This window comes from Bufo gargarizans, chromosome 4 (genome assembly GCF_014858855.1).
Source record: "Bufo gargarizans isolate SCDJY-AF-19 chromosome 4, ASM1485885v1, whole genome shotgun sequence".
In the NCBI taxonomy this organism is placed as follows: Eukaryota; Metazoa; Chordata; class Amphibia; order Anura; family Bufonidae; genus Bufo; species Bufo gargarizans.
This window is the reverse complement of record NC_058083.1, coordinates 156,318,267-156,342,093: the sequence shown is the minus strand read 5'-3', so window position 1 is coordinate 156,342,093 and position 23,827 is coordinate 156,318,267. Positions and strand designations below refer to the sequence as shown.

The 23,827-nt window shown below is 41.2% G+C and overlaps 1 protein-coding gene across 3 annotated transcripts in view; it reads right to left on the bottom strand.

Annotated features, from left to right (window-relative positions):
- RSRC1 (arginine and serine rich coiled-coil 1) overlaps positions 1–23,827 on the bottom strand; it is a 330,125-nt gene that overhangs the window by 47,662 nt on the left and 258,636 nt on the right. For all 3 annotated transcript variants that reach the window (XM_044290570.1, XM_044290571.1, XM_044290572.1), the window contains exon 7: positions 12,310–12,378. In XM_044290570.1, the coding sequence (XP_044146505.1) occupies positions 12,310–12,378 (69 nt within the window). The remainder of the gene's footprint in view (positions 1–12,309; positions 12,379–23,827) is intronic.

Sequence of the window (23,827 nt, the reverse complement as noted above, 5' to 3'; positions counted from 1 at the left end):
TTCAAGCAATTGTTAACTTTTATAAAATAATTACAGGTCTCTGCAGTGTTGAAGTCCTGTTTTCTGCTGAATAGCTGAATTCATGGGACAATTATGGCATTCCTTCCCAGTTCACAGTCTCAATTCAGGTTTCTAAACATGTGCCACCTGATTTTTATATAACTAGGACAAATTAAACTGTCTCCCCATATATTCCATCACATTTGTAGTCTGCCTCTACTGTAACATGCAGCCAGCACGTTGTATTATCTGCCAACAGAGGTCAAACTGAGGATATTAAATTCTGCAACACATCACATGAGCACTAAATGCATAAACCACTTACACATCCCTCTCAACCGTTTTAATACAAAAGAAAAAAAACAAACAAAAAAAAAAACAACAATGTAAAATTTGCCATGATGAAAAATCAATAAACCAGTAATTGCTTGGCTTATCATAGTAAGGGAGGACAAATTAGTACGCGCAGTTTAGTATCCATCCGGATTTCAGCAAAACAAGGAGTGTTTCAGGATCACTAAACCAGAAAGGGAGAAGGTCTCAGAGTGATAATTAAATCAACTCATGCTGATTTTCTGCCAAATTTATTTCCCAAGTGTATATCAAAATGTTTCACTGCTTACTAGCCAGGCATATCTAATCAATTTACCGCTGGGTTAACACACATGAGCAATATACAATGCAGATTTAACAATAAAGAACAATGATGTATTTCAAGCATATGCCACAAGTAAGAATATATTTTGACTTAACATACATGTAAAATTCCATGAACAAAAGTAACAGGTTGCTAAAGACTAGATTTATTGAGTCCCTCAGAAACAAGAACCTCCTTAGATCAGCATTTAATTTAAAAAGTCGGACCTGCAAAATTTTCAGACTGAATCTAATCTTAGATTTAAAAAAGTTTGCAAAATTAATATTTTTTTCTCTGCATTTTAGATATATTTGAGTAAAAGATTCCATACTGTACCACAACACAGAACATATCTGAAAAGACTAAGCCATTTAGTGTTCACATCTATATTGAAATACTCAGGGTTTTTTAGCTTCCCTTTTCATAAAGTCTTACAAATCAAAAGAGTCACACAAACATAAAAAAAACCTCAGCACTGTATAATGTAATAATTATTTCTTGCCCCCAGAGATGATATCCCATTCAGCAAATTAGCATGGCTCTTATCTAAGGGCAAATGAAATCAAAATTTCAAATTGGGAAGAGGCAGCTATTTATTTTCCCTCCTTTTCCTTTTTTTTTTTGTCCCTTCAGAAATGATTTCTTTTTGTGTATATGTCCTTTAAATAGCTACCGGGGCCTTAGTAATTAAAACAGCACCAGCCTCCAGTCTCTAATCTGCAGCCCGGGTCAGCTGTCTGTAGATTCTAATTTGTCCCCCATTTGTATTCATGACAGCAGAATGCTGAATATTTAACAGCAAGCTGGCAGGAGGGGGTATTGGTGAGCTTGGAGGTCAAATAATTTGATTTCACAGCAGATTACATATAACATCCAACATCTAATCTCACATCGTTTGGTAACAAAATTACAATGAAAGCAGTGTTATGACACATCTACTGGAGGCAAGGACCCGGACAATCTCTTATTTCTTCCGTACAAATTAATAAACAGTCTAAAAAGCTCCATGTTTAATGCGTTTGCTTATTTAATAGCATTTTAGACAGTTTGATAGCAGAGGTTACTTTTTTCTTTGTTAAACGACCATGATTAAAGATAGGAAGAGATCAGTGCATCTGCTTATCGGAGTCATAATTATGCCCAGCAAACTATTTTTAATATATCTGTGCCCAGAAAAGAAATTCTGCTATTAACAGGCGTAGATCGGAAATGTGTAATCTGTAAAAATACAGTATATATAATATATATATATATATATATATATATATATATATATATATTTATTTATAGGAGTTTTGGCCAGAGTAATTGTAAGGTAGATCGAATGAGCCAGTGCTTGGCAAATCTTGAATATGAAAAACAGAGTTCAAACAGAGGCTGAAGTTGTAAATCAGGTAGGAAGAGTGGAGAGAAAGGTGGTATGCCGTGGACATATTAGTTAGTTCCGTGTATAAAAGAAACCAAAAAAAGAGACGGCAAATCGGTACTCTTGATAAATCATTTTAGCTAGGAAAGTAGCCAGATATCTTTATGGCACTACAGGAGGGAAGCCCTTTTTAATCTCAGACCTAAATAATCTCAGACCCAATAATGCAGAGTAGGTGGTTTTGAATATTTAGGTCAAGATATATGCACAATTTATAAATATTCATTCATCTATACTATTCATCTATCTACCCATACAGGAGCCCTAGCTCATGCTGGCAGTGATAATAACTCAGGGTGTCATGGTGTCGGCTAACAAAAGAGCAACTTCTTAAGTCAGTTTCAACGCAAGAGGCTAGTCTTTGCTACCAAACCACCTTGAGCAGCACAGGATTTACATTTTAGAAGCCAGTAGGCACATACTGTATGTCCCACACCTTAAACTCATGTACAGTAATTAAAGTGTCTGCTTGATCCTAGAAGAAGAAATCCATTAGCCTGCAATATGCTTAGCGTCCATTGCTACATTCTATACTACAAAATATGAACTGCTTAGTTTCCACTTTCCATTGTACTCTAAACATGCAGTTGGAGCATTCACAAGGACAGGCTACCACTACAGTCCCTAATACGGACCTCTTTTAGTAAGATCACACTAGGAAAACGTTTGAAAGTAGTGTGAAGACGCTTCTTTTTCTGACACCCAAATTTTTTTGTTTGCTTACATGGCTGCATGTCCTATTCTTATAATTCTTCAGCCCTAAAACTCATATATTCGAACACAATACGCTTTGTTTGGTGGTAAAAGCAGAATTGCGTTATGGATTCCGTTACAACGGACCATAACGCAATTCTACGACGGAATGCCTATAGAGGCATTCCATTATTCATTCCGTCATAATAGAAGTCTATGGCCTGCATAACGGATCCGCCCCGTTTCCGTTATGCAGGGGAGTCCTCCCCTGCATAACGGAAACGGGACAAATCAGTTATGAAGGCCATAGACTTCTATTATGACGGAATAAATAACGGAATACTTTTAAAGGTATTCCGTTATGCATTCAGTCATAGAATTGTGCTATGGTAACGGAATCCATAACGCAATTATGCTTTTACCACCACAAAGCGTAAACTCTACTGAAATTCGCTCATCTCTACTGTCAGTCACTGATAGTTGTACATGGAGGAGCTGTTATCAGTGATTGATAGCATTCTCTGTGTAAGTGTGTATACAGAAATAGCTGTTAGTCACTAATAGTTGTACACAGAGGAGGTGTCATTAGTGATTGATAGCATTCTCTGTGTAAGTGTATATACAGAAATAGCTGTTAGTCACTAATAGTTGTACACAGAGGAGGTGTCATTAGTGATTGATAGTATTCTCTGTGTAAAAGTGTATACAGAGATAGCTGTCAGTCACTGATAACATATGGAGTGCTGTTCACTGGTGGTCCTCAAGGTGTCGTCTCACTTCAGCAAATGGCATTTATGATGTAGAGAAAGTTAATACAAGGCACTTACTAATGTATTACTAATGTATTGTTATTATCAATATTGCCTCCTTTGCTGGCTTCATTGATTTTTCCATCACATTATACACTGCTGATTTCTAAAGGTTAGGGCCACCGTGCAATCCAACAGCAGTGGCCATGCTTGAACACTATAGGAAAAAGATCTGGTCTCTCTGGTGGCTGGGACCATGGGAGTGAACATAGGCACACATATACAGCAGCTCCTATCCTGGCCACCTCGTACCTGTGCCACAGTGCACCAGCAAAGGAGGCAATATGGACAATCACAATACATTAGTAACTGCCTTGTAGTAACTTTCTCTACATGATAAATGCCACTTGCTGAAGTGAGACAACCTCTTTAAATCAGGCCCTAATCTGGAGCTGTGATCACTAGACATGTATTGGCAGCTAGCATTTTTATGTCATTTGTTTTAATCACCATAATTCAGTTTTTTTAAGAATCATCCCTAATGGTGTATTAATCTATTTTTTGGTGGAGACTTTTCTTTAACAAAGTATGGTGCCAGCTCACTTCTCAGGCCCACTTGTCCAATAAATTGGCCTGATGAGTTAGGGTGCGACTACACGACATTTGTTGTGCGACAAAAGGGTACAACTACGCTGTGACTTTTGTGCGACTGTCGTGACGCAGCATGTCGTGGACTTTCATTATAATAAACGCTGTGCAACATTACTGCGACAAAAGTAGTCGTGCAGCCCTAGGTCTTATCTGTTGAAAACACTTGACTTTTATGACAAATTAAATATTGGATGTGTGAAAACAAGGGAAACATGAATTTTCTATTAATCCCTTATACAGATACAAATAAAGCCAGTTTCCAAAATGTTGACGTTGAATATACGTATATTGCTGTTTACACTGACATTTTTATAACTAATATTAGTATATTAATAATAGTATTTGTTTAGGAATCAGTCTTGAGATCATACACAATCACAAATCAATTTAACTATTAAAATGTAACAATTTCCAAACAAGATTAAGAGAAAATGAAATGGTCAGTAATTCAGACATTATAATATTATAAAAAAGCACAAAATGATAGAATTGGCCAGCTACACTCCTGTCCCTGACAAAAAGTCATACAAAATACATATATAAGGCTACCTGCACACACTGCAGGTAGCCTTACACCTCATTCTCATCTGTACACTTTTAAACTTTATTTTTTTTTCTTTGTGGAAATTGACATGCTGTGCAAATTCTGAAATCCGCAACATGTCCATTCTTTGTGCAGATTTCAGCCTTTTCAATGCAAGGGTGAGACTTGCGGAAAATCTGCATCAAATCCACACCAAAATCCACAAGCAACGCATGTAATGTTTGGTGCCAAAAAACGTGCAGATTTTCTGTTTTTAAACTGGCACTTGTGTGCCGTTAGCCCTAGGGTACGTTTTGATATGGAACTAAAATAAAACGGCTCAATCTTACCCAGTCCTGTGGTCCACTGGCTAACTGTTGAATTAGTAGCAAATGGCACTTGGTCCAGAAAAGGTAGAGGAGATTTCACCAGTCACATCCTGCACTATAAGGTCTAGGCTAGACCCTAGAGACAGCAAGCAAATAAGGGTAACCCCTCTCTGGGTACCTACAGTTCAAAATAATAGCAGTGTGTTTAAAAAAGTGAATAAAGCTCAAAATCCTTCTAATAGCTTTTTTTTAAAATGCATTGGGAACACTACACATTCTATTCCAAATCAAAACATGAAGAAAAATATATCAAATTTGTGTTGTTCCTCTAAAAAATAGAAGAAAAGTGAATATTGGACTGTTCAAAAAAATAGCAGTGTTTTCTTCTTTACAAACGCAAACATTCACTATATAAACTGAAAAATGTTTGAAGATTTTGCTTTCCTTTGAATCACATAACTAATGTTTAGTTGTATAACCACTGTTTCTGAGAACTGCTGTACATCTGTGTTGCATGGAGTCAACCAACTTCTGCCACCTGTGAACAGGTATTCCAGCCCAGGATGATTGGACTACATTTCACAGTTCTTCTCTATTTCTTGGTTTTGCCTCAGAAACTGCATTTTTGATGTCACCCCACAATTTTTCTATTGGATTAAGATCCAGGGATTGGGATGGCCACTCCATAACGGCAATCTTGTTGGTCTGGAACCAAGATGTTGCACGTTTACTGGTGTGTTTAGGGTCGTTGTCTTGTTGGAACACCCATTTCAAGGGCACTTCCTCTTCAGCATAAGGCAGCATGGCCTCTTCAAGTATTCTGATGTATTCAAACTGATCCATTATCCCTGGTATGCGATAAATAGGCCCAACACCGTAGTATAAGAAACATCCCCATATCATGATGCTTGCACCACCATGCTTCACTGTCTTCACAGTGTACTGTGGCTTGAATTCAGTCCACAAAATGTCTCTTTAGCAAATTGTAACCTCTTCAGCACATGTCTTTTTTTCAACAGTGGGACTTTGCAGGGGCTTCTTGCAGATAGCTTGGCTTCACATAGGCGTCTTCTAATTGTAACAGTACTCATAGGTAACTTTAGACCTTCTTTGATCTTCCTGGAGCCGATTGTTGGCTGAGTCCTTGCCATTTTGGCTATTCTTCTATCCATTCGAATGGTCGTTTTTCTTCCACATCTTTCAGGTTTTGGTAGCCATTTTAAAGCATTTGCGATTATTTTAGCTGAGCAGCCTATCATTTTCTGCACTTCTTTATGTTTCCCCTCTCCAATCAACTTTTTAATCAAGGTACGCTGTTCTTCTGAACAATGTCTGGCACGACCCAATTTCCTCAGAATTTCAGAGAGCAATGCACTGTAACCAGCATGTACAACATTTTCTGCCTTCCTTCCTTAAATAAGGGCAATAATTGCCACCTGTCTTTTAAAGAATGAATGACCTCACTCATTGAACTCCACACTGCTATTATTTTGAACATGCCCCTTTCAATAAGTGATTCAATTACACAGAATCAGCAGCATGCATGTCATGACTGTTGGATCTGTTGGATTTCTATTACTCTACTACACCTGCTAGTAAATTATTTGCCATGTAGAAATATAATTTCTACCAAAAACAGTGATTGATCAGGTTAGTGATGTCTGACTGCTATTATTTTTAACACAACTGTACATAGTACGGTTGAAATAAAGCTGGTCATACACATTAGGTAGAAGTTGGTTGATGGCTCAACAGCAGTTCATTAAACAATCATCTGATGAATATTAATTTCTCAGACACAGCCATACACATTAGTCCATATTGACAGTTGTTCAAACTGCCCATACATGTTCAATGAAATTGGGCGATGGGCAAAACATTTTTCTGGGAACATTCTTTAAAAGAAAGATCTTGCGTCCACATGCAGCCAACTTCTTTTTGATTGATAATGTTCTGTCATCAGTTGGCTAAAATGATTGTGCCTTGTTAAATTTAGTTTTTGATCAACTTTAGACAAATGTGAATAGGCTCAGACTGGCCCAGAGGGAATCCTCTGGTGGGCCCTGAGCAAGGGTGGGCCCCAAGTTTCCATGCCTTGTACTAGTAGATTGACTGCAATACATATGACATTTATATTATTATAGATACAGTATATTGGGTGGCATAGAAGACTTCTAGACACAGAGGCAGGCCAGCCAGTATCCTCTTTCTCCAGGGACCTGCCTTCTTGAAGTCACTGCAAGGACCCCATAATCAATCATCTTGAGCGTTTTGCTGCAGCCATTATGTGAGCAGGTAGTATTTGCATGTAGCTTTACACTGGGCCCCCAGAAGGAATTTTACTGGTGGGCCCTAGGCACCACAGTCCAACATTGAATGTGTATGGAGTTGGACACCTTAAGACATATGTCCATCATGTTCAACCAAGGAAAGTGATAGGGATGTGAATTAAGGGAAGGGGTGCGAGAAAACAGAATTATGTGCCAAATTATATGAGCCACATTACATAGTGTTATATATATATGTATATAAATATCTAACTAACTATGTCCCAAATTATCAAGTGGGCCATGGGATTGGGTACGATGAAACATTTTTTAACCTAGTCCCAGATCTACAGATACCATATTATAAATTTTTCAGGCGCTTTGTGGTTCCGGACATAAGTGTAGGTGACCATTTAAGGCTACTTTCACACTAGCGTTCGGGCGGATCCGTTCTGAACGGATCCGCCCATAATAATGCAGACGGAGGCTCCGTTCAGAACGGATCCGTCTGCATTAAAATTGCAAAAAAAAAGCTAAGTGTGAAAATAGCCTCGGACGGATCCGTCCAGACTTTCAATGTAAAGTCAATGGGGGACGGATCCGCTTGAAGATTGAGCCACATTGTGGCATCTTCAAACGGATCCGTCCCCATTGACTTACATTGTAAGTCTGGACGGATCCGCTCGCCTCTGCACGGCCAGGCGGACACCCGAACGCTGCAAGCAGCTTTCAGCTGTCCGCCTGTCCGTGCGGAGGCGAGCGGAGCGGAGGCTGAACGCCGCCAGACTGATGCAGTCTGAGCGGATCCGCTCCATTCAGACTGCATCAGGGCTGGACGGCTGCGTTCGGGTCCGCTCGTGAGCTCCTTCAAACGGAGATCACGAGCGGACCAGCGAACGCTAGTGTGAAAGGAGCCTGAGTCTTTTGCTTCTTATGATCAACACAGATGTGTGAAATATTTTATCTCATCTATAAATTAAAATTTACAGTCTAAAAAAGCTACTTTGCATACTCTCTGGCTTTCTTACAGTTACTTTCTGCTCCTGCCAATAATCGCTTAAAAAAAAAAGTATGACAGAATATTGTACAAAAACATCTGTAAAGTATAATGACAAAATCTCACGATGGTGTAGAAACATAATGCAATGCAAACTAAGGTGATTTAAAGAATGTTAACAGGATGATTAAAACATACTACTTTTTTGTAGAAAAAGATCAGGCTCTGGTATAAATGCAATTAACTGGCTCTGGACGGTTAGATTTAATATTTTTAATAATAAAAATAACCAGCAATAAATGGCTCCTAGGCATCTCTGTAATGTGACAGGTGTAAATCCAAGCAGGACAATAACATTTCAAAGAAATACAGACTCAATCAAATAACCTGTGAAGGGGACAAGTGGTGGAAATATTCTAGATAAACCAGCAATGACAGTGTGCAGTGGCGATTTAACCAGGCTGGGCTGGTACTGTTATGTAATACAAGGAAAAAAGAAAATATTAAAGAAAAATCGTGGTGTAGGTAAAAAATTAGAACATTTCCTGTGTCAAATATCGGTTTGCTCTGTGGAACGTGTCTACAATCAATAAATACTGTATGCAAAAACCAGGCTGTGAACAAGGTCTGGGATGGACGGAAACACTATGTAGGCCCTGTGTGTGTCTGCTGGAGACACTAATAAGCTGCATCTATACCACTTCAAAAAAATCCTGCCTGCCGGATTCTAACAACACTAGTGTGAAAGTACCCTTAGTACATAGAGTTGTGCCAGTGCTTTTCTGTTTTTTTCCTCTGGTTGACGAAAGCCATTTAACTCTTTTCAAATGCTTTCTCTTTTGTTGGCTAAAGGGCCCTTTACACGGGGCGAGAATTGAATAGATCAGCACTAAGGAGAGTTCATCCTAACACTTGTTAGCAATGATCTGGAGGTGTAAATACACTGCCAATTACCTGCGCTCATTCATCGGGTAATTGCATCGTTAGTAAAGCACAAAAATCCTTGTTTGCAGACAGCAGAATGCGCTGTGTTAACACTATCTGCTGGCGGGAAACAACGAGACAGTATGGGGAAGAGCTATTAAGACAACTTATCCCCTATCCACAAGACAGCGGATCAATGCCTGATTGACAAGGTCCATCTGACCGCTGGGGTTCCCGCAGATCATAAGAGTGGCAACCTGTGCTCCCTCTTTCAATGGAGTGGCAAACATGCATGAAACTCATGGGACTGCTCGAGATAGCCGGGCAATTGTACTTGGCTATCTCTGGCAATCCCATATAGTTAAACTGAGCAACCAGCCAACCCAATGCCCCCCACCCTTCGCCCGTTCTTGTGATCTGCAGGGGCCCCAGCAGTCGGATTATGGACTACCGCCTAGCAGACAGTTATCTCATGTCCTGTGTATACAGTAAGTTGCCTTATGGGATAACCCCTATGAGCCAGCAAGCAAATGTACTCTGGACCTGATGACAGCAACATATACTAGTTGTTCTGCCCAAAGGAGAGCCTAAATAGTAAAGGCAGACTGCAGAAGTCACCACTGTGGTGTCAAAAATGGAACAATAGCCCTGAAACATGAGTTTACATGTGCTTCTTCCTTAAGGCAGCTTTCACACTTGTGGCAATATGATCCGGCAAGCAGTTCCGTTGTCGGAACTGCTTGCCGGATCTGCCGATCTGGATGTGACTGAAAGCATTTGTGAGACGCATCCGGATGCGGATCTGTCTCACAAATGCATTGGAAGATTGGATCAGTCTCTCCGCTTGTCATGCGGACAGACTGATCCGTCTTTTATCTTTTTTTCCATTTTAACCGGTCTGCGCATGCTTGTAGACCTGAGGGACGAATCCCGGCATTCCGGTATTTTGAATGCCGGATCAGGCACCAATACATTCCTATGGGGAAAAATTCAGGCAAGTCTCCAGTTTCTTTTCGCCGGAGATAAAACCGTAGCAAACGACTGAACTGAAGACATCCTGATGCATCCTGAACGGATTACTCTCCATTCAGAATGCATGGGGATATGCCTGATCAGTTATTTTCCGGAATTTAGCCCCTGTGACGGAACTCTATGCCGGAAAAGAAAAACGCTAGTGTGAAAGTACCCGAAGAATTAGTTATTGACCTACAAGGCCAACGAGAGATGACACGTAAAAATCCTCCGACAAAAAGAAAACTTCATTGCAGTTTTACCTCTATTAATCATGATTACATCTGAAATTCATTTCATGCATTAAGCTAGATATCTGGCTAACATAATTAGCAAATTAACATAAGAGAAAGAAGACATTCTTCAGATGAAATGAGTGCCCAGTGTAGTTTGAAGTGAGACCGGTTTTGCATACATTATTTAAATTTTCTTCATTACGCTGAAAATGTTATATATTTTCTTTTACATGATCAATGAGAAACTGTTTAAACGCCAATATCCTAAAATCTCCAAAGATGATTCCGAGCATTAGCTTTATTCTACAATGAATAATCACTCAAAAGCAAAGATAAATAAAAAAGTGTGGAAGTAGAGGGGCCTACAAAGCCACTGAGAACGTCTACATCCTATCCACCTAAGAAATTCTCAATTATTAATGCAACTAATAGATTACTACATTGGTGATATGACATTCGGGACTTTGATGCTGTAGCAACTGTGGGCAACAAATGACACAAAATACAAATGAAATGTATATTCCAGGTAAAATTAAGAAAACTGAAGAACTACCTAACCTCTTCTTATTCCTGTGGGTTGCTCCAGATTCCATTTTTAAGCACTGAGCTGCATTACCAAGCACAGCCACTATCTAATGGACAGCACTGTGCTTGGTAAGTAGTGAGGAGGCCACAGCGCTCACCAGGGCTCCAGTGGGTGCTGTGGCTTCCTCAAACAGCTGATCCTGAGGATAGGCCATCAATATGAAAATCCCGGAAAACCCCTTTAACATGCACCGACACAATTACTCCCCAGCTCTTCTACTGGTATAGGATATGCTCATGCTCCATCCACCTGTACGTAACATTACTTGCGCTCCCCAACTCTCGCTACAGCCTCTTTCCTGCCACCAGGACACACGCTTTAGTGCAGGTCCTGTATTCTGCTTCCCCTGGGTAGAGTTTCATTTACCAATCAGTGCTAAAATGGAAAATTTGGTGAAAAACCTGAGTATACTGAGGAACCTAAGTGGGGTGGGCCTTACACATGACGCTGAATTCGGATGAATTTAATGGTTTTGGTAGAAGCAACTGATGATTTTGGTAGATTTAATCTAAATAAAAACGCCATATGCTTTCTTCTCAGCTGTCAGAAATATCCTGCCATGGCTTATTCTCCTCATGCTTACTTTTAGGGCCAGCACTATACTGCTTAACCAGTAGGATAAACTGTACGGCGCTGCGGGACATGACTTGAGTCCCAGTGTCGTACAGGTTAGGGCGCGCTGATTGTGCGCGCCCGTACAATCTGCAGCAGGGGCCCGGCTGTTCCTGATGCTGGCATATTAACTCCTTGTATGCAGTGTTCATCGCTGACCACGGCATACACTGGGCTTGCATCAGGATGGTCTTCAGTTCAGTCATTTTGACTGATCAGGCAAAAGATAATACCGCAGCATGCTACGGTTTTATCTCCGGCAAAAAAACTAAACACTTGCATGAATGCCGGCATTTTTTTCCATAGGAATGTATTAGTGCTGCATCCGTCCTTCCGGTCTGTGCATGTGCAGACCAAGAAAAAAAAAATAAAAAAAAAATAAAATGCTGGATCCGTTTTTGTGGATGACACTGGAAAGACGGATCCAGCATTTCAATGCATTTGTAAGACGGATCAGGATCCTGATCAGTCTTACAAATGCCATCAGTTGACATACATTTTGCCGTATCCGGCAGGCAGTTCCGGCGACAGAACTGCCTGCCAGATTCCTCTGCCGCAAGTGTGAAACTAGCCTCACAATGTAGACTGCTAGTTCCAAAGAACTACTAGCAATTGAATGGGTTATAGGTTACGGCTCGGCCTTGAGAAAGACCTACACCGACACCTACCTTCTTCTTTCCGCTTTCTGGCATCCTCTTCACTCTTTTCTTTTGCTCGTAATACTTCATCCGCTTTAGCTAGTCAGATAGAAACAACAATTAGACCATTGTAATCTCATTAATATATCAGCAGCAAATTATCAAGCTTGAGGCAAACATTAATGAATACAGAAAAATGTTGTCGTGCCATGCCACATTAGCAGAAAAATAGCTGTTAAAAACAGGCCACAAAATATAAAATGACAAGAGCACCTAGATTAGAAGTATACTTGACAGTAGATATCTCCGCCAATATCATTAATATTTCATTCTATTCAGCCTGCAACAAAAGTAATACCGCTGATAGGCCAGCTAGATGAAAACTTTTAAAATACATTGTTAGACACCATGCTTGACCACGTGGGTATTGAAGGCTCGCTTATCCTAACCAGGGAGCCAATACCAGGTATCACTTTAGTAATAGATCACAAAATACAAAAACAATATAGTCTTTCAAGTCTATGAATTCCTTAAATTGAGAATACAAAGTAGTCAAAATTGGCCACAAGCTCCGATACCAATTGGATCAGCTGTGTATTGGGAGGCTGTCCAATATTTTTTTATGCACTTATATAGCGCTATTATATTCCACAGCGCTTTACAGACATTAGCATCACTAGCTGTCAATGGAGCTCACAATTTAAATTCCCTATCTGTATATCTTTGGAGTGTGGGAGGAAACCCACACAAACACGGGGAGAACATACAAACTCCATGCAGATGATGTCCTTGGTCGGATTCAAACCCAGGACCTCAGCGCAGCAAGGCACCAGTGCTGACCGCTGAGCCACAAAAAAACAAAAAAATTCCCTCAACAGTAAATTTGGAGAAAGAAGGAGTGGGCATGCAGGGATGTTTTGTATGGTGGGACCACAAGGTCAGGTTTCCTAAGCCGTTTTGCAGACCAAATCCAGGAGTGAATATAAAAAAATATTTAAAAATTTGCTTTTATGAACCACTCCGCTTCCAAAACTGCATGCAGAAACCTGACTGTGTGGCTGTACCCTAACAGGGGCAGATAATTACCTGTAACAAGGTCGGATTAGGTTGATGGTCGTGGGGCCATTCATTTCCATTACTGTCGGCAGCACATCCCTGTTTACATGGGGAGATGAGCTGCTGACAAATTTTACCGGCGCATAAAGTGATCAGCCGACAAACAAGTCTTTGCTTGTGTGAAGGCTCGTTGCAGGTCCTTCAGCACAGGTCCATTAAAGGGGATGGGATGTTTATCCAGCTGATAATCAGCCCAGAGGCGTATTTCCTGGAACACTACAAGTGTGAATGTGGGTCTAAAGATGCTGCAATCTGATGACAAGCTACATTGAAAGGAGAAGGAAAACCTGGTAGTGGGGTTTTAGGCTCCACGGGAGGAGGACTGCAAGCATGCCAAGGAAGTTTGCGGCGAGTAAAAAACACAAACACAGATGTTACATTTTGCTCCAATTTTATTTTTTCAGAAGGTTTTCAATCACAAGAGACTATTGGGACTTGTTTTGAGTGCCATTTTTTCTTCTATGTCTATTTTTACTGTCTGTGAAAGGGTGGATAAGCCACTTGATATCGAGTGGAATGGCTATGTACTTTTGAGAACACAAAAACCACAAAGAGCCTCAGGTATAACCGTAAAGGGGGAGTTGCTGGCTCCTCCAAACTTAAAGGCATAGTTCTAAAAAATAAACTTCTAAAAAGAAAAACTGTCAGTGTTGTCAATTTCATCATTTTCCCAGAGCAGGTTAAAGGGGTTGTCCAAGATTCGAAAAACATGGCTGCTTACTTCCAAAAACTGCACCACTCATGTCCACAGTTTGTATCCGTACTGCAGCACTGCCCCATTGCCTCTAATAGCAGACACAACCCATGGACAGGAGTGGTATTGTTTTGGAAGAAAGAAGCAATGTTTTTTCTAATGCCAGACAACCCCTTTAAAGGTTTGTTCCGAGTTTTTGACACTGATGACCTATACTCAGGATAGGTCATCAATATCTGATTGGTGGGGGTCCCGGGTGTCGGACCCCCACTGATCAGATACTGATGACCTATCCTGACACCCGGGACCCCCGTTAATCAGCTGTCCGAGAAGGCACCGGTGATCCTGTGTGCACTGCGCCATACATTATATAGCAGCTGTGCTTGGTATTGCACCCAGCCCCATAGAAGTGAACGGGGCTCAGCGCGATACCAAGCACAGCCTCTCTACAATGTACAGAGATGTGCTTGGTGGGCACTGAGAAGGCCGCAGCGCACACATGGGTGACGAAAACTTTTCAAACAGCTGCCTTCTCCTGGGTGTCAGACCCGCACCGATCAGATACTGATGACCTATCCTTGGAAAAAACCCTTACATTTAAACTGTGTTATGATTGGTTGCTATGGTCAAGAAAGCCAGTCTTTTAGACAGTTGTGTCCGCACTAGTCTGTAATAATATGAAGGCCAGATCTGTTACCTTCTGCTACCACGTCACACAAAGTAACAAAACACTATAATCATCATTAGAATAAAGGAAGCACAGTAATTAAAATGAAGGGTTTCCTTACCAGCTTGTGATACATGAATGTATAAGTGCGGCATATACGATATATACATGTAACTTATGGTCCCTGTAAGTTTCATTTTCAGCAGAAAAGACATTAGGAATAAAATCTTCACTGTGGGTAGATTATTTCCCTGCTCATAAAACCCTATAAGAATACATTCTCCTAATATTGCAAAGATACAGCTTCTAGTTTAAAACATAATAGAATTAGATATTTTCTTCTCGATAAATCATGTGAACAGTACTTTATTCCTATTATGACAGCACTCGTTAAAAGATTCTCTTTCCCTCTGGAAACCTCTTCCCTTATTACTTAATTATCTATTAGTTGCTCAACTGCAGGGGTTTTGAAACACTTTACTACAGATGTTAAAGAAGATTAAAAATATACAGCACAGTAACAGGGGACTATCAATATACTCTGTAAATTAATTAAATTTCTGTTCTAGCACATCATTTATTCCAAAGCATTAATGTCTCAGAGGAGCCATTCCCTTTTATTGCCATCTCACTGCCTGATGAGTGAACTAAGTGAAAATAAGTCTCTAATAGCATTATACTTGATGAAATATTAAGTTTAAAAAGTACTGCCTTGTCAGAAGAGGGGGAAAAAAATAAAAGTGAAGAATCTCAACTTTGACTAAAAGGGAGGTCGCAATACAGATACATGACATTGGTGCACGCATGAATACATTGAGGTGGTTACAGGTTCGACTAAAGCCAGAATAAGTCACGAGGGCGATGAATAAAGCCTACTGTGCATTGCCTGTTTCCATGATGAACAGGTAGGGATTGGTCGCCGAGTCATTTCATAATGTTAAAGTGGTTATCCAGGAATGGATAATGATGCCCCATTCTCAGGACAGGTCATTATTATCACATCAGTTGGGGTCCGAGGTCCAGCGCCCCCGCCAATCAGCTGTTTCAGGGAGCCGCAGCGTTCACCGAAGCTCTGGTGAGCAATGCAGGCTCCTGGCAGTTTTCCAAGTACACCGCCATACATAGCATAGCGGTTGTTCTTGGTATTGCAGCTCAGCCAGCTTTCACTTCTAGTGGGCAGAGCTGCAATCAGGCCATGTGACCAATATACAGTGACGTCACATGGCCTAGGAAGAGGCACGGAGCACCAGCCTCCTCCTACACCCCCACCGATCTGATATTGATGGCCTAGCCTGAGAATAGGTCATCAATATCAATTAGTGGATAACCCCTTTAATTTTAAAGAAAATCTCTGATGAGAAATGTATTCTATTGTATTGTATTAAATATTTATGGCACATACACAGGATAAGGCCTCATGCACATGACTGTATCCGTTTGGGGTCCACAAACCACAGATCTGCAAAATACGGATGCAGTCCTTGTGCCATCCGCATTTTTTTTGCGGACCTATTGACTTCAGTACGGGCATACGGATGCAGAAAGCAAACGGATGATCCATGTGGTTTAGGCATCCATACGTCTGTACAGCAACAAGACAGACCATGTCTTGTTCTTGGACCACGGACTCAATGAAGTCAATGTCTATACAAAAAATGTAGATGCAACACAGACGGTATACGTATTTTGCAGATCCGCAGTTTGTGGGCTGCAAACTATATATGGTTATGTGCATGAAGCCTAAGCCACAAATGTCTGATAGATGTGGGTCCCAACAGCTCCTGTCCCCAACCTCTGTCCTTCCTGTTGAGGCTGTCACCAGCCAACACAACCAGGCATAGAGTAGATGGAGAGGCGGTCGCTCGAGCTCTCTCCATTGAGCAGCAGGTGGTGAGGGAATAGGGGTTCCACTTTCTGAAGACTGATGCAGATACCATAGACACCCACATCTATCAGACATTCATAGCATATCCTGTGAATATCCCATTTTAATCCCACCCCTAACAAATGTTCAATCTCCGACATATTTTTTTTGCCAACACTCAAATCAGGGAATAACTGGGAAACTTAATAGGCACATAGATGTGGGTGGCATCACTGGCACTAGCAGCTATTGTCAGCCCACAAATCACTTGGAAACTGAGCATATGGCTTTTGTGGGAGCCATTCACCAACATTGAAATTGTTCTTATTTTGCTGCAAATTAGAAAGCCAGAGCACTGTGGACACGGCCACACTGTCCAGGGAACCATTGCTCTGCTATATCACTGCAGAGTGACTCCTCCTCATGGCTGATTGACACAGCGCCAGGATTCCCCTGCATCATCGGCTCTGGACCTGTATCGCAAGCCTGCTCCACAGGTGCAAAGCAGTCCTTGCTGCTGGCCTTACCTTTATTCACTTAAATGCTGAGTGATGATATTGGGAGAAGTAGGGTGCACTGGGCACCGTGGCACAGTGGACCCACCCACAGTGCACAGAGATCCTAATTTGCATTTGAATTAAAAAACAACTTTGCTGGATTTCAGGCACAGATTTTCAGAATAATGGCATGTTACATTTGTGTCCCCGCAATGGCCACATGCTTATTTTACAAGAGATCTAGGAACACAGAGTCTTTGAAGGGGTTGTCACATGTCGCCATTTCCACAGCGAGATGGAACTAAGCGCCAACCCCAGGCAGACAGGCACTTCGCTGGTTCTCTATCCCCCATAGCAGCATACCTCCCTCAATAATAACCCCTTCAATGCTGGGCAGACTGATGATTAGGCTGCTGAACGACAAGTCAGGTGAGCAAAGTACCAAACCGAATCTTTGCCCTGGATCATAGAAGGACTAGCTTTGTCACAGATTGAAATGAGGACGATCTTGAATCATCTCACTTGCGCCATTATGTGAGACAAGACCGATTGGCTATGGTCTGTTATGAGTCGGTTTCACAATTTTTTTCGTCCATTGAGTTATAATGGATTATTATGGTTTCCATCAGATGAAATGCTTTGGTAAAGCCTGATGGAAATGAGCTGATGCAGGTGTGAACAGAGCCTAAGGTTTGGTAATTAACCCCCGATGCCAGCTTATAAAACAAATGAAAGCTGTTGCGCATTTGCATACATCATGAAAAGGATCCAGAGGGTCTCTTGTCCATAAGTCATCGATAAATGAAGTCATGCCCCATGACTGATGCTCTTTTAAGGCCAAGTCCTTTACTTACAGGTCACTGAGTAGACTAGCACTGCTAGGAACTTTTTTGTAATGAGAACGCAAAAGTAACATTACAGCTGTGTCTTTTTTATATACTTTGTGTGCCAAGTGAAAGGGAACGTGAACACCTGGGCAGGACGGTGGCTAGCACTGGTGCCTTGCAACACTGGAGTCCTAGGTTCAAATCTGACCAAGCCAACATCTGCATGTATGTTCTCCCTTTGGGTTTCCTCCCATACGCCAAAGACATACTGATAGGGAACTTCGATTGCGAGATCTACTGGGGACAGAGAGCGATGGTTATGTCTGTACAGTGCTGCGGAATATGTCACTGCTACAGTATATAAGTGAGTAAAATAAAATATTCACATTGTCACACAAGACCCACTGATGAACGATACAAGCACAAGACACTAAACTGTGAAGACATTCCTACTTTCCCGAGCTTACAGAAATTCTATTTAAATGCAATTTGCTTATATGTATAATTGTAGACGGACCCCCAGAGTCATGTTAAAGGCTAAGCTGATGCATCTTTCAAATTATCCTGCTTGGACTCACAACCTGCTCTTTACAACCATCTTCAATATGTATTAGTGCAGCTCATTAGACTGAAATGTAATATTGCAAACATCAGGTGGATTTCCAGAGCCTCTATTATCAGCACAAGATGGATTGCTCACATATAGATCTTAGGCCAACTGGGCACAATTTGGATTCAATAAACTCCACATTCTTGAATTTGATTTATCTTTTTTACTATGCAAGTTTGCCCTTTGCAGCAAATGTGCGCCTCTACAAGGGAATTTCACCAAAATGCCATAACGACTTGGCTATTTTGAATAATAGTGTACAAACGGTCATTTTAATAACCCGAACAAAAAAATGACCCGCTAGGCTCTGTCATTCCAGAGATTTTATTCCAATAAGTCAAAGTGTAATCTGCAGCGGGGTGTAAGTCTGAAATGCTGCCAGACGAAAAGCAGAGCTTTCATCACGGACTGTGCACAAGATCTATGGGTGTGCGCTAAGTGACAGCACAAATGCTGAGGCACTCTTCTAACACTTTCATTGCGCCAGTCTTCACCGCCTAGGTCATTAGTTCCCAGCCATGTATTCGCAACGGCTCCGTACCTGCGGACATATTTAATACTTAGTCACTAGTGACTAGATTTGCTATACTTACCATTATCATTCCTTATCTATATGGAAAAGCAATCAGTCTCTTCTCAGGTACGAACTATAAGGCCTCATTCACACAACAGTGTCCGTTTTGTAGTCCACAAATTGCAGATCCGCAAAATACGGATACGGTCCTTGTTGAATACACTTTCCTTGCAGACCCATTGACTCCAGTGGGCCCGTGGTCCACACTTGGCAGATTTTTCGTGGAACGGACATGGAAAACACATTAATGATGTGATACACATGTACTTTCCACATCTATATTTTCTTTTCGCAAAAAGATAGAACATGTCCTACACTTGGAAGACCCATTGAAGTCCGCAAAAAATGAGGATGCAACACGGATGGTATATCCTTATTTTACGGATCTGTGTGCATGAAGCCTTATTCTATATTCATCAGAAAACGTAGTCCTGAAGAGGTGTCCATCACAAGTAAGGACCTATAAGAGTAGCTGCACACATTGCAGATTATGCATGTTTTTTTCCGCACACAAAAAACACAGTATAACAGTACAAGGCAAATCATTTGCCAAATCTCATGTACATTTTACATGTATTTTCTGTGCAGAAATTGACCTGTCCGTGCAGATTTTAAAATCTGCAGCATCTCAATGTGTGCCGCGGTTCTGAACCTTTTGTAGAGTTTTTTTTTCCCCCATAGACTTCAATGAAGTTGTTAACATAAAACAAAAGCCACATAAAAAGCGAACCAAAAACGTGATAAATAAATAGTGCTGTTTTATGTTCAGTTTTGGTGCACACAAATCTGCAAAGTGTGTAGGTAGCCTAAGGCCTCATGCACACGACCGTTGTATGTGTTTTGCGGTCCGCAAATTGCGGATCCGCAAAACACGGATGGCGTCCGTGTGCGTTCCGCAATTTGCAGGACGGCACGGACAGCCATTGATATAACTGCCTATTCTTGTCCGCAAAATACGGACAGGTTATATTTTTTTTGCGGACCACGGAACGGAGCAACGGATGCGGACAGCACACGGGGCTCTGTCCGCATCTTTTGTGGCCCCATTGAAGTGAATGGGTCCGCATCCAAGCTGCCAAAACTGCGGCTCGAATGCGGACCAAAACAACGGCTGTGTGCATGAGGCCTAAGATGGGGGAAATCCTTTCCACCACTGGACAGCCTTGTTTAGCACCTGCGAGGGTACAGCCACATGTGACGGAAATGCTGTGGATTTTCAGCAACTGATTTCCATACAGAAAATCCACAGCAGCAGAAAAGTAGATAATTTGAAAAAATCTCATCCACACGCTGCAAAAAATGTCTGCAACAAATCCGCATATAACTTGATATGCAGCGCAGGTTTTAATTCTGCCATGGATTTCATCCTTTGCCTTGCTGAGTCAAATGTGTGGTAACATGCATTGTATGTGGATTTTCAGCTACAAAATAAGGCCCATGAGGACATATCCTTAGGTCTTTCACAGGAGTGATTTTTCCATCCGGATGCGATGCGTGTAGTGAACACATAGCGTCTGGACTCGTCCTGACCCGTTCATTTCAATGGGTCTGTGTACATGAGCATCGTTCTTCACGCAGCGCAGGCTCCATAGAAGTGAATGGGGCTTGCCTGAAAAACTGAAGGCATCCAGATGCAGTGTGTTTTCCACTGATGGTGGTTAGGAGATGTAGAGTGTTATTTTCAGTGAAAAACACATCAAAGCTGATATCATCCATGAGTATAAAAAGGCAAACACTGAACGAACGTGTGTGCAAAACCATACGTTTTTCCATGAATAGGTCCTGACACAATCTGTATCACTTGTATGAATGTGGCCTTAAAGGTGTTTTCCCATATACAACATTCACCATCTTTCCAGAGAACCGATCTTGAGAAAGGAGGTCCCATAGCCCCTTGTATATACAGAGTGATGGTGCACAAGCGTAACCACGGACCCTTTCATGTATAACCTGTGCTATGACTTTTTTTAAGGTGTAAAAAAGCTTCAAATCCCCTTTCTCAGACTTTCAAGTAGGAGTGGGAATGGAGTGTCGAGGACCGAGCCCAACACGTTTATTATTCTAACTTTTACACCTGGAAACTGCTGTAAAAGCAGAGTAAAAACTACTCCAGTCAGGGGAGAATCCCCCCTGCACTGCCGACTCTACGGCAGTGCAGGGGGGACCCAACACTGGCATAAAAAGCTGTCTATGGGCCTGACAGAGACTGCCAAGTACAGCACACGGCTACGTCCGTCAGTCCCTCAGACGGCAACACAGGGCACAAGCCACAAACAGAAGTGGTGCTGTTTTTTGTAAGATGGCAGCCATGTTAATCCTGGACAACCTCTGAACTTCTCTGAAATTAAAGGCGTAGATAGAAAATGTTAAATGTGATGAGATTAGCTAGCATATTATTTAAAGTGCATCTGTCATCACTATGTTGCCCATTTAGGGTCAGTACACGAGAATGACAAGTCTGCTGGACGGACACTTTGGGGTTATTTACTAAGCGCGCCACGCCAAAAAAGTTGCAAGAACCTGTTTTGTGGCTTTGTAACACCGGTGTGACTATGTTTTGCGCCGTCCTCACCACCATGCAGCAGTATTGTCTGATTCTAGACAGATTTGCCACGTTGCAGCCCGATCTCCACCGCTCTCCATTATAGTTAATTCATGCAGCGTCAGACAATCGGATCCAGAGAGCTCAGGCAGGCTGTTCCAAAAGAGACTGAATCTGAAACTGATCTCTGAACGCTAGTGTGAAACTAACCTAAGTGCGGTCCTTATACCAGGCACTATACTGTCATTTGATACAGGAGAAACAAATTGTCCTACTGAAATCTAATAGCTCAGCTAAGCTGATAAAATGCTTTTTGACTGTTTCTAATGACAACCAACAGAACTATGAATGCAGCTCTGGAGTATAATATACATGTAGACTGAGATTCAGGAAGAGTACAAGATAAGCAATGGCAAGATACGGATTGCAATGTATATGTAAACCTGTACTCAGCCACGTCTCTGCTATACCTGAGAAAGGTAGGTGTCTGTTAAAGCTCCCAGTGACCGCCTCAAACAATAGATCATGCTGTATTGTTTTGCGGTGCGGAGGGATCGCAGACCCATTCAAGTTGAATGGGTCCGTATCAGTCAGTGCAGGCCACACAGACAGTGCTCAGGAATTGGGGACTGCAATACACGGCACACGTTCTTGTGCATGAGCCCCAATACAGAATCATGATGGTATATATCAGGCATCCTCAAACTGCAGCCCTCCAGCTGTTGCAAAACTACAACTCCCAGCATGCCCGAACAGCCTACAGGTATCAGTCTACATCAGGGCATTGTGGGAGTTGTAGTTTTACAACAGCTGGATGGCCGCAGTTTGAGGATGCCTGGTATATATATTTATGGACCTCCATTATGCGTTCCGCCTGATCTGTGTCCCTTTTGCATACACCAGCTGTCTTGACAATGGGATTGATCAATAGATGCTAGATTGAAAGGGACTTTCCCTGTGTCGAAAAGCTACTTTAAAAATGGCCATAATGGGTTAAAAAAAAACTGCATTCGACCAATTTTCTGTCAGTCCAGCAAGGAAGAGTAAGTGGAAGGCAGGGTCAGAATGGGAACAGCGGGGATCTGTACAGAGAGTAATGCTTATTTATTTTAAACTTTTTTGAAAACACATTTTCTAGTAAGCATCACATAAGAGATAATCTGTATTAGGTGCTTAAAGGTTTAGCGTCGTCCAGTAAAAACTAGAAGATGCTGTCATTAATGTCATTTATTAAAGGCAATTTACTTTTAAGCCACTAGATGGCGCAGTAAGAATAATGCTTTATTAAACTAATCTCCACACTAATAATCTGCAAGTGTTAATTTAGGGCAATATATAAACGCTTGAAATGATTTAAGATATTGTTTATCATCCATATAATATAAAACATACAATAAGGTAATAAAATTACGAATAACAAAGCACTAAAAACACAAATATAGCAAGTCATGCACTTATATTGAATGCTGTGCTCAAGATTTTACAGAATTTTCACCATAGGCAATCGTTCACGGACAAAGAATTTAGGCCTCATTCACACATACGTGAATTTTCACGGACTATATCCACTACCTGATCTTAAACTTTCTCATTGGAAATGGTGTAAGTAGATATATACTGGGTAGGTAGATTTATAAAGAGGTCTCATTTATAAAAGGTCTCATAATAATATATATTATGTAGGTATAGGACATACTGGCCCAGATTTATCACAGGGGCTCAGGCTGAATGATACATGTGGTGTAGAGACAGACACTTTTCTGGTTGGCTTAGTTTGAGACAGATTTTTAAACAAGAATTGCACTGAAATGTTGGTGTAAAACAGTGAAACTTAGATCTGCTCCTTTCCCATATAGCTCCACCCACCCACTAAGTCCCACCCCCTCAATGAGCATGTCAGAAAAAAAGCGTAGAAACCCTAGATGAGCCAAATTGCACGATTTTTGGTGCAGATGCATTAGTAAATCTGGGCCTCTGTATACCACTACTTTGAGCTTTGTGCGTGCCTAATTTTTTTTAATTAGTAAAAGGTTAGAACCCAAAACCCAACTCCTGTTATTTTGTAAATATAATTGCCTACTGCCTAAAAAATGATACAAAGACAAATAAAAATTGCATACCATGCTATTACCAAATGAAACAAGCAGTGGCACAACT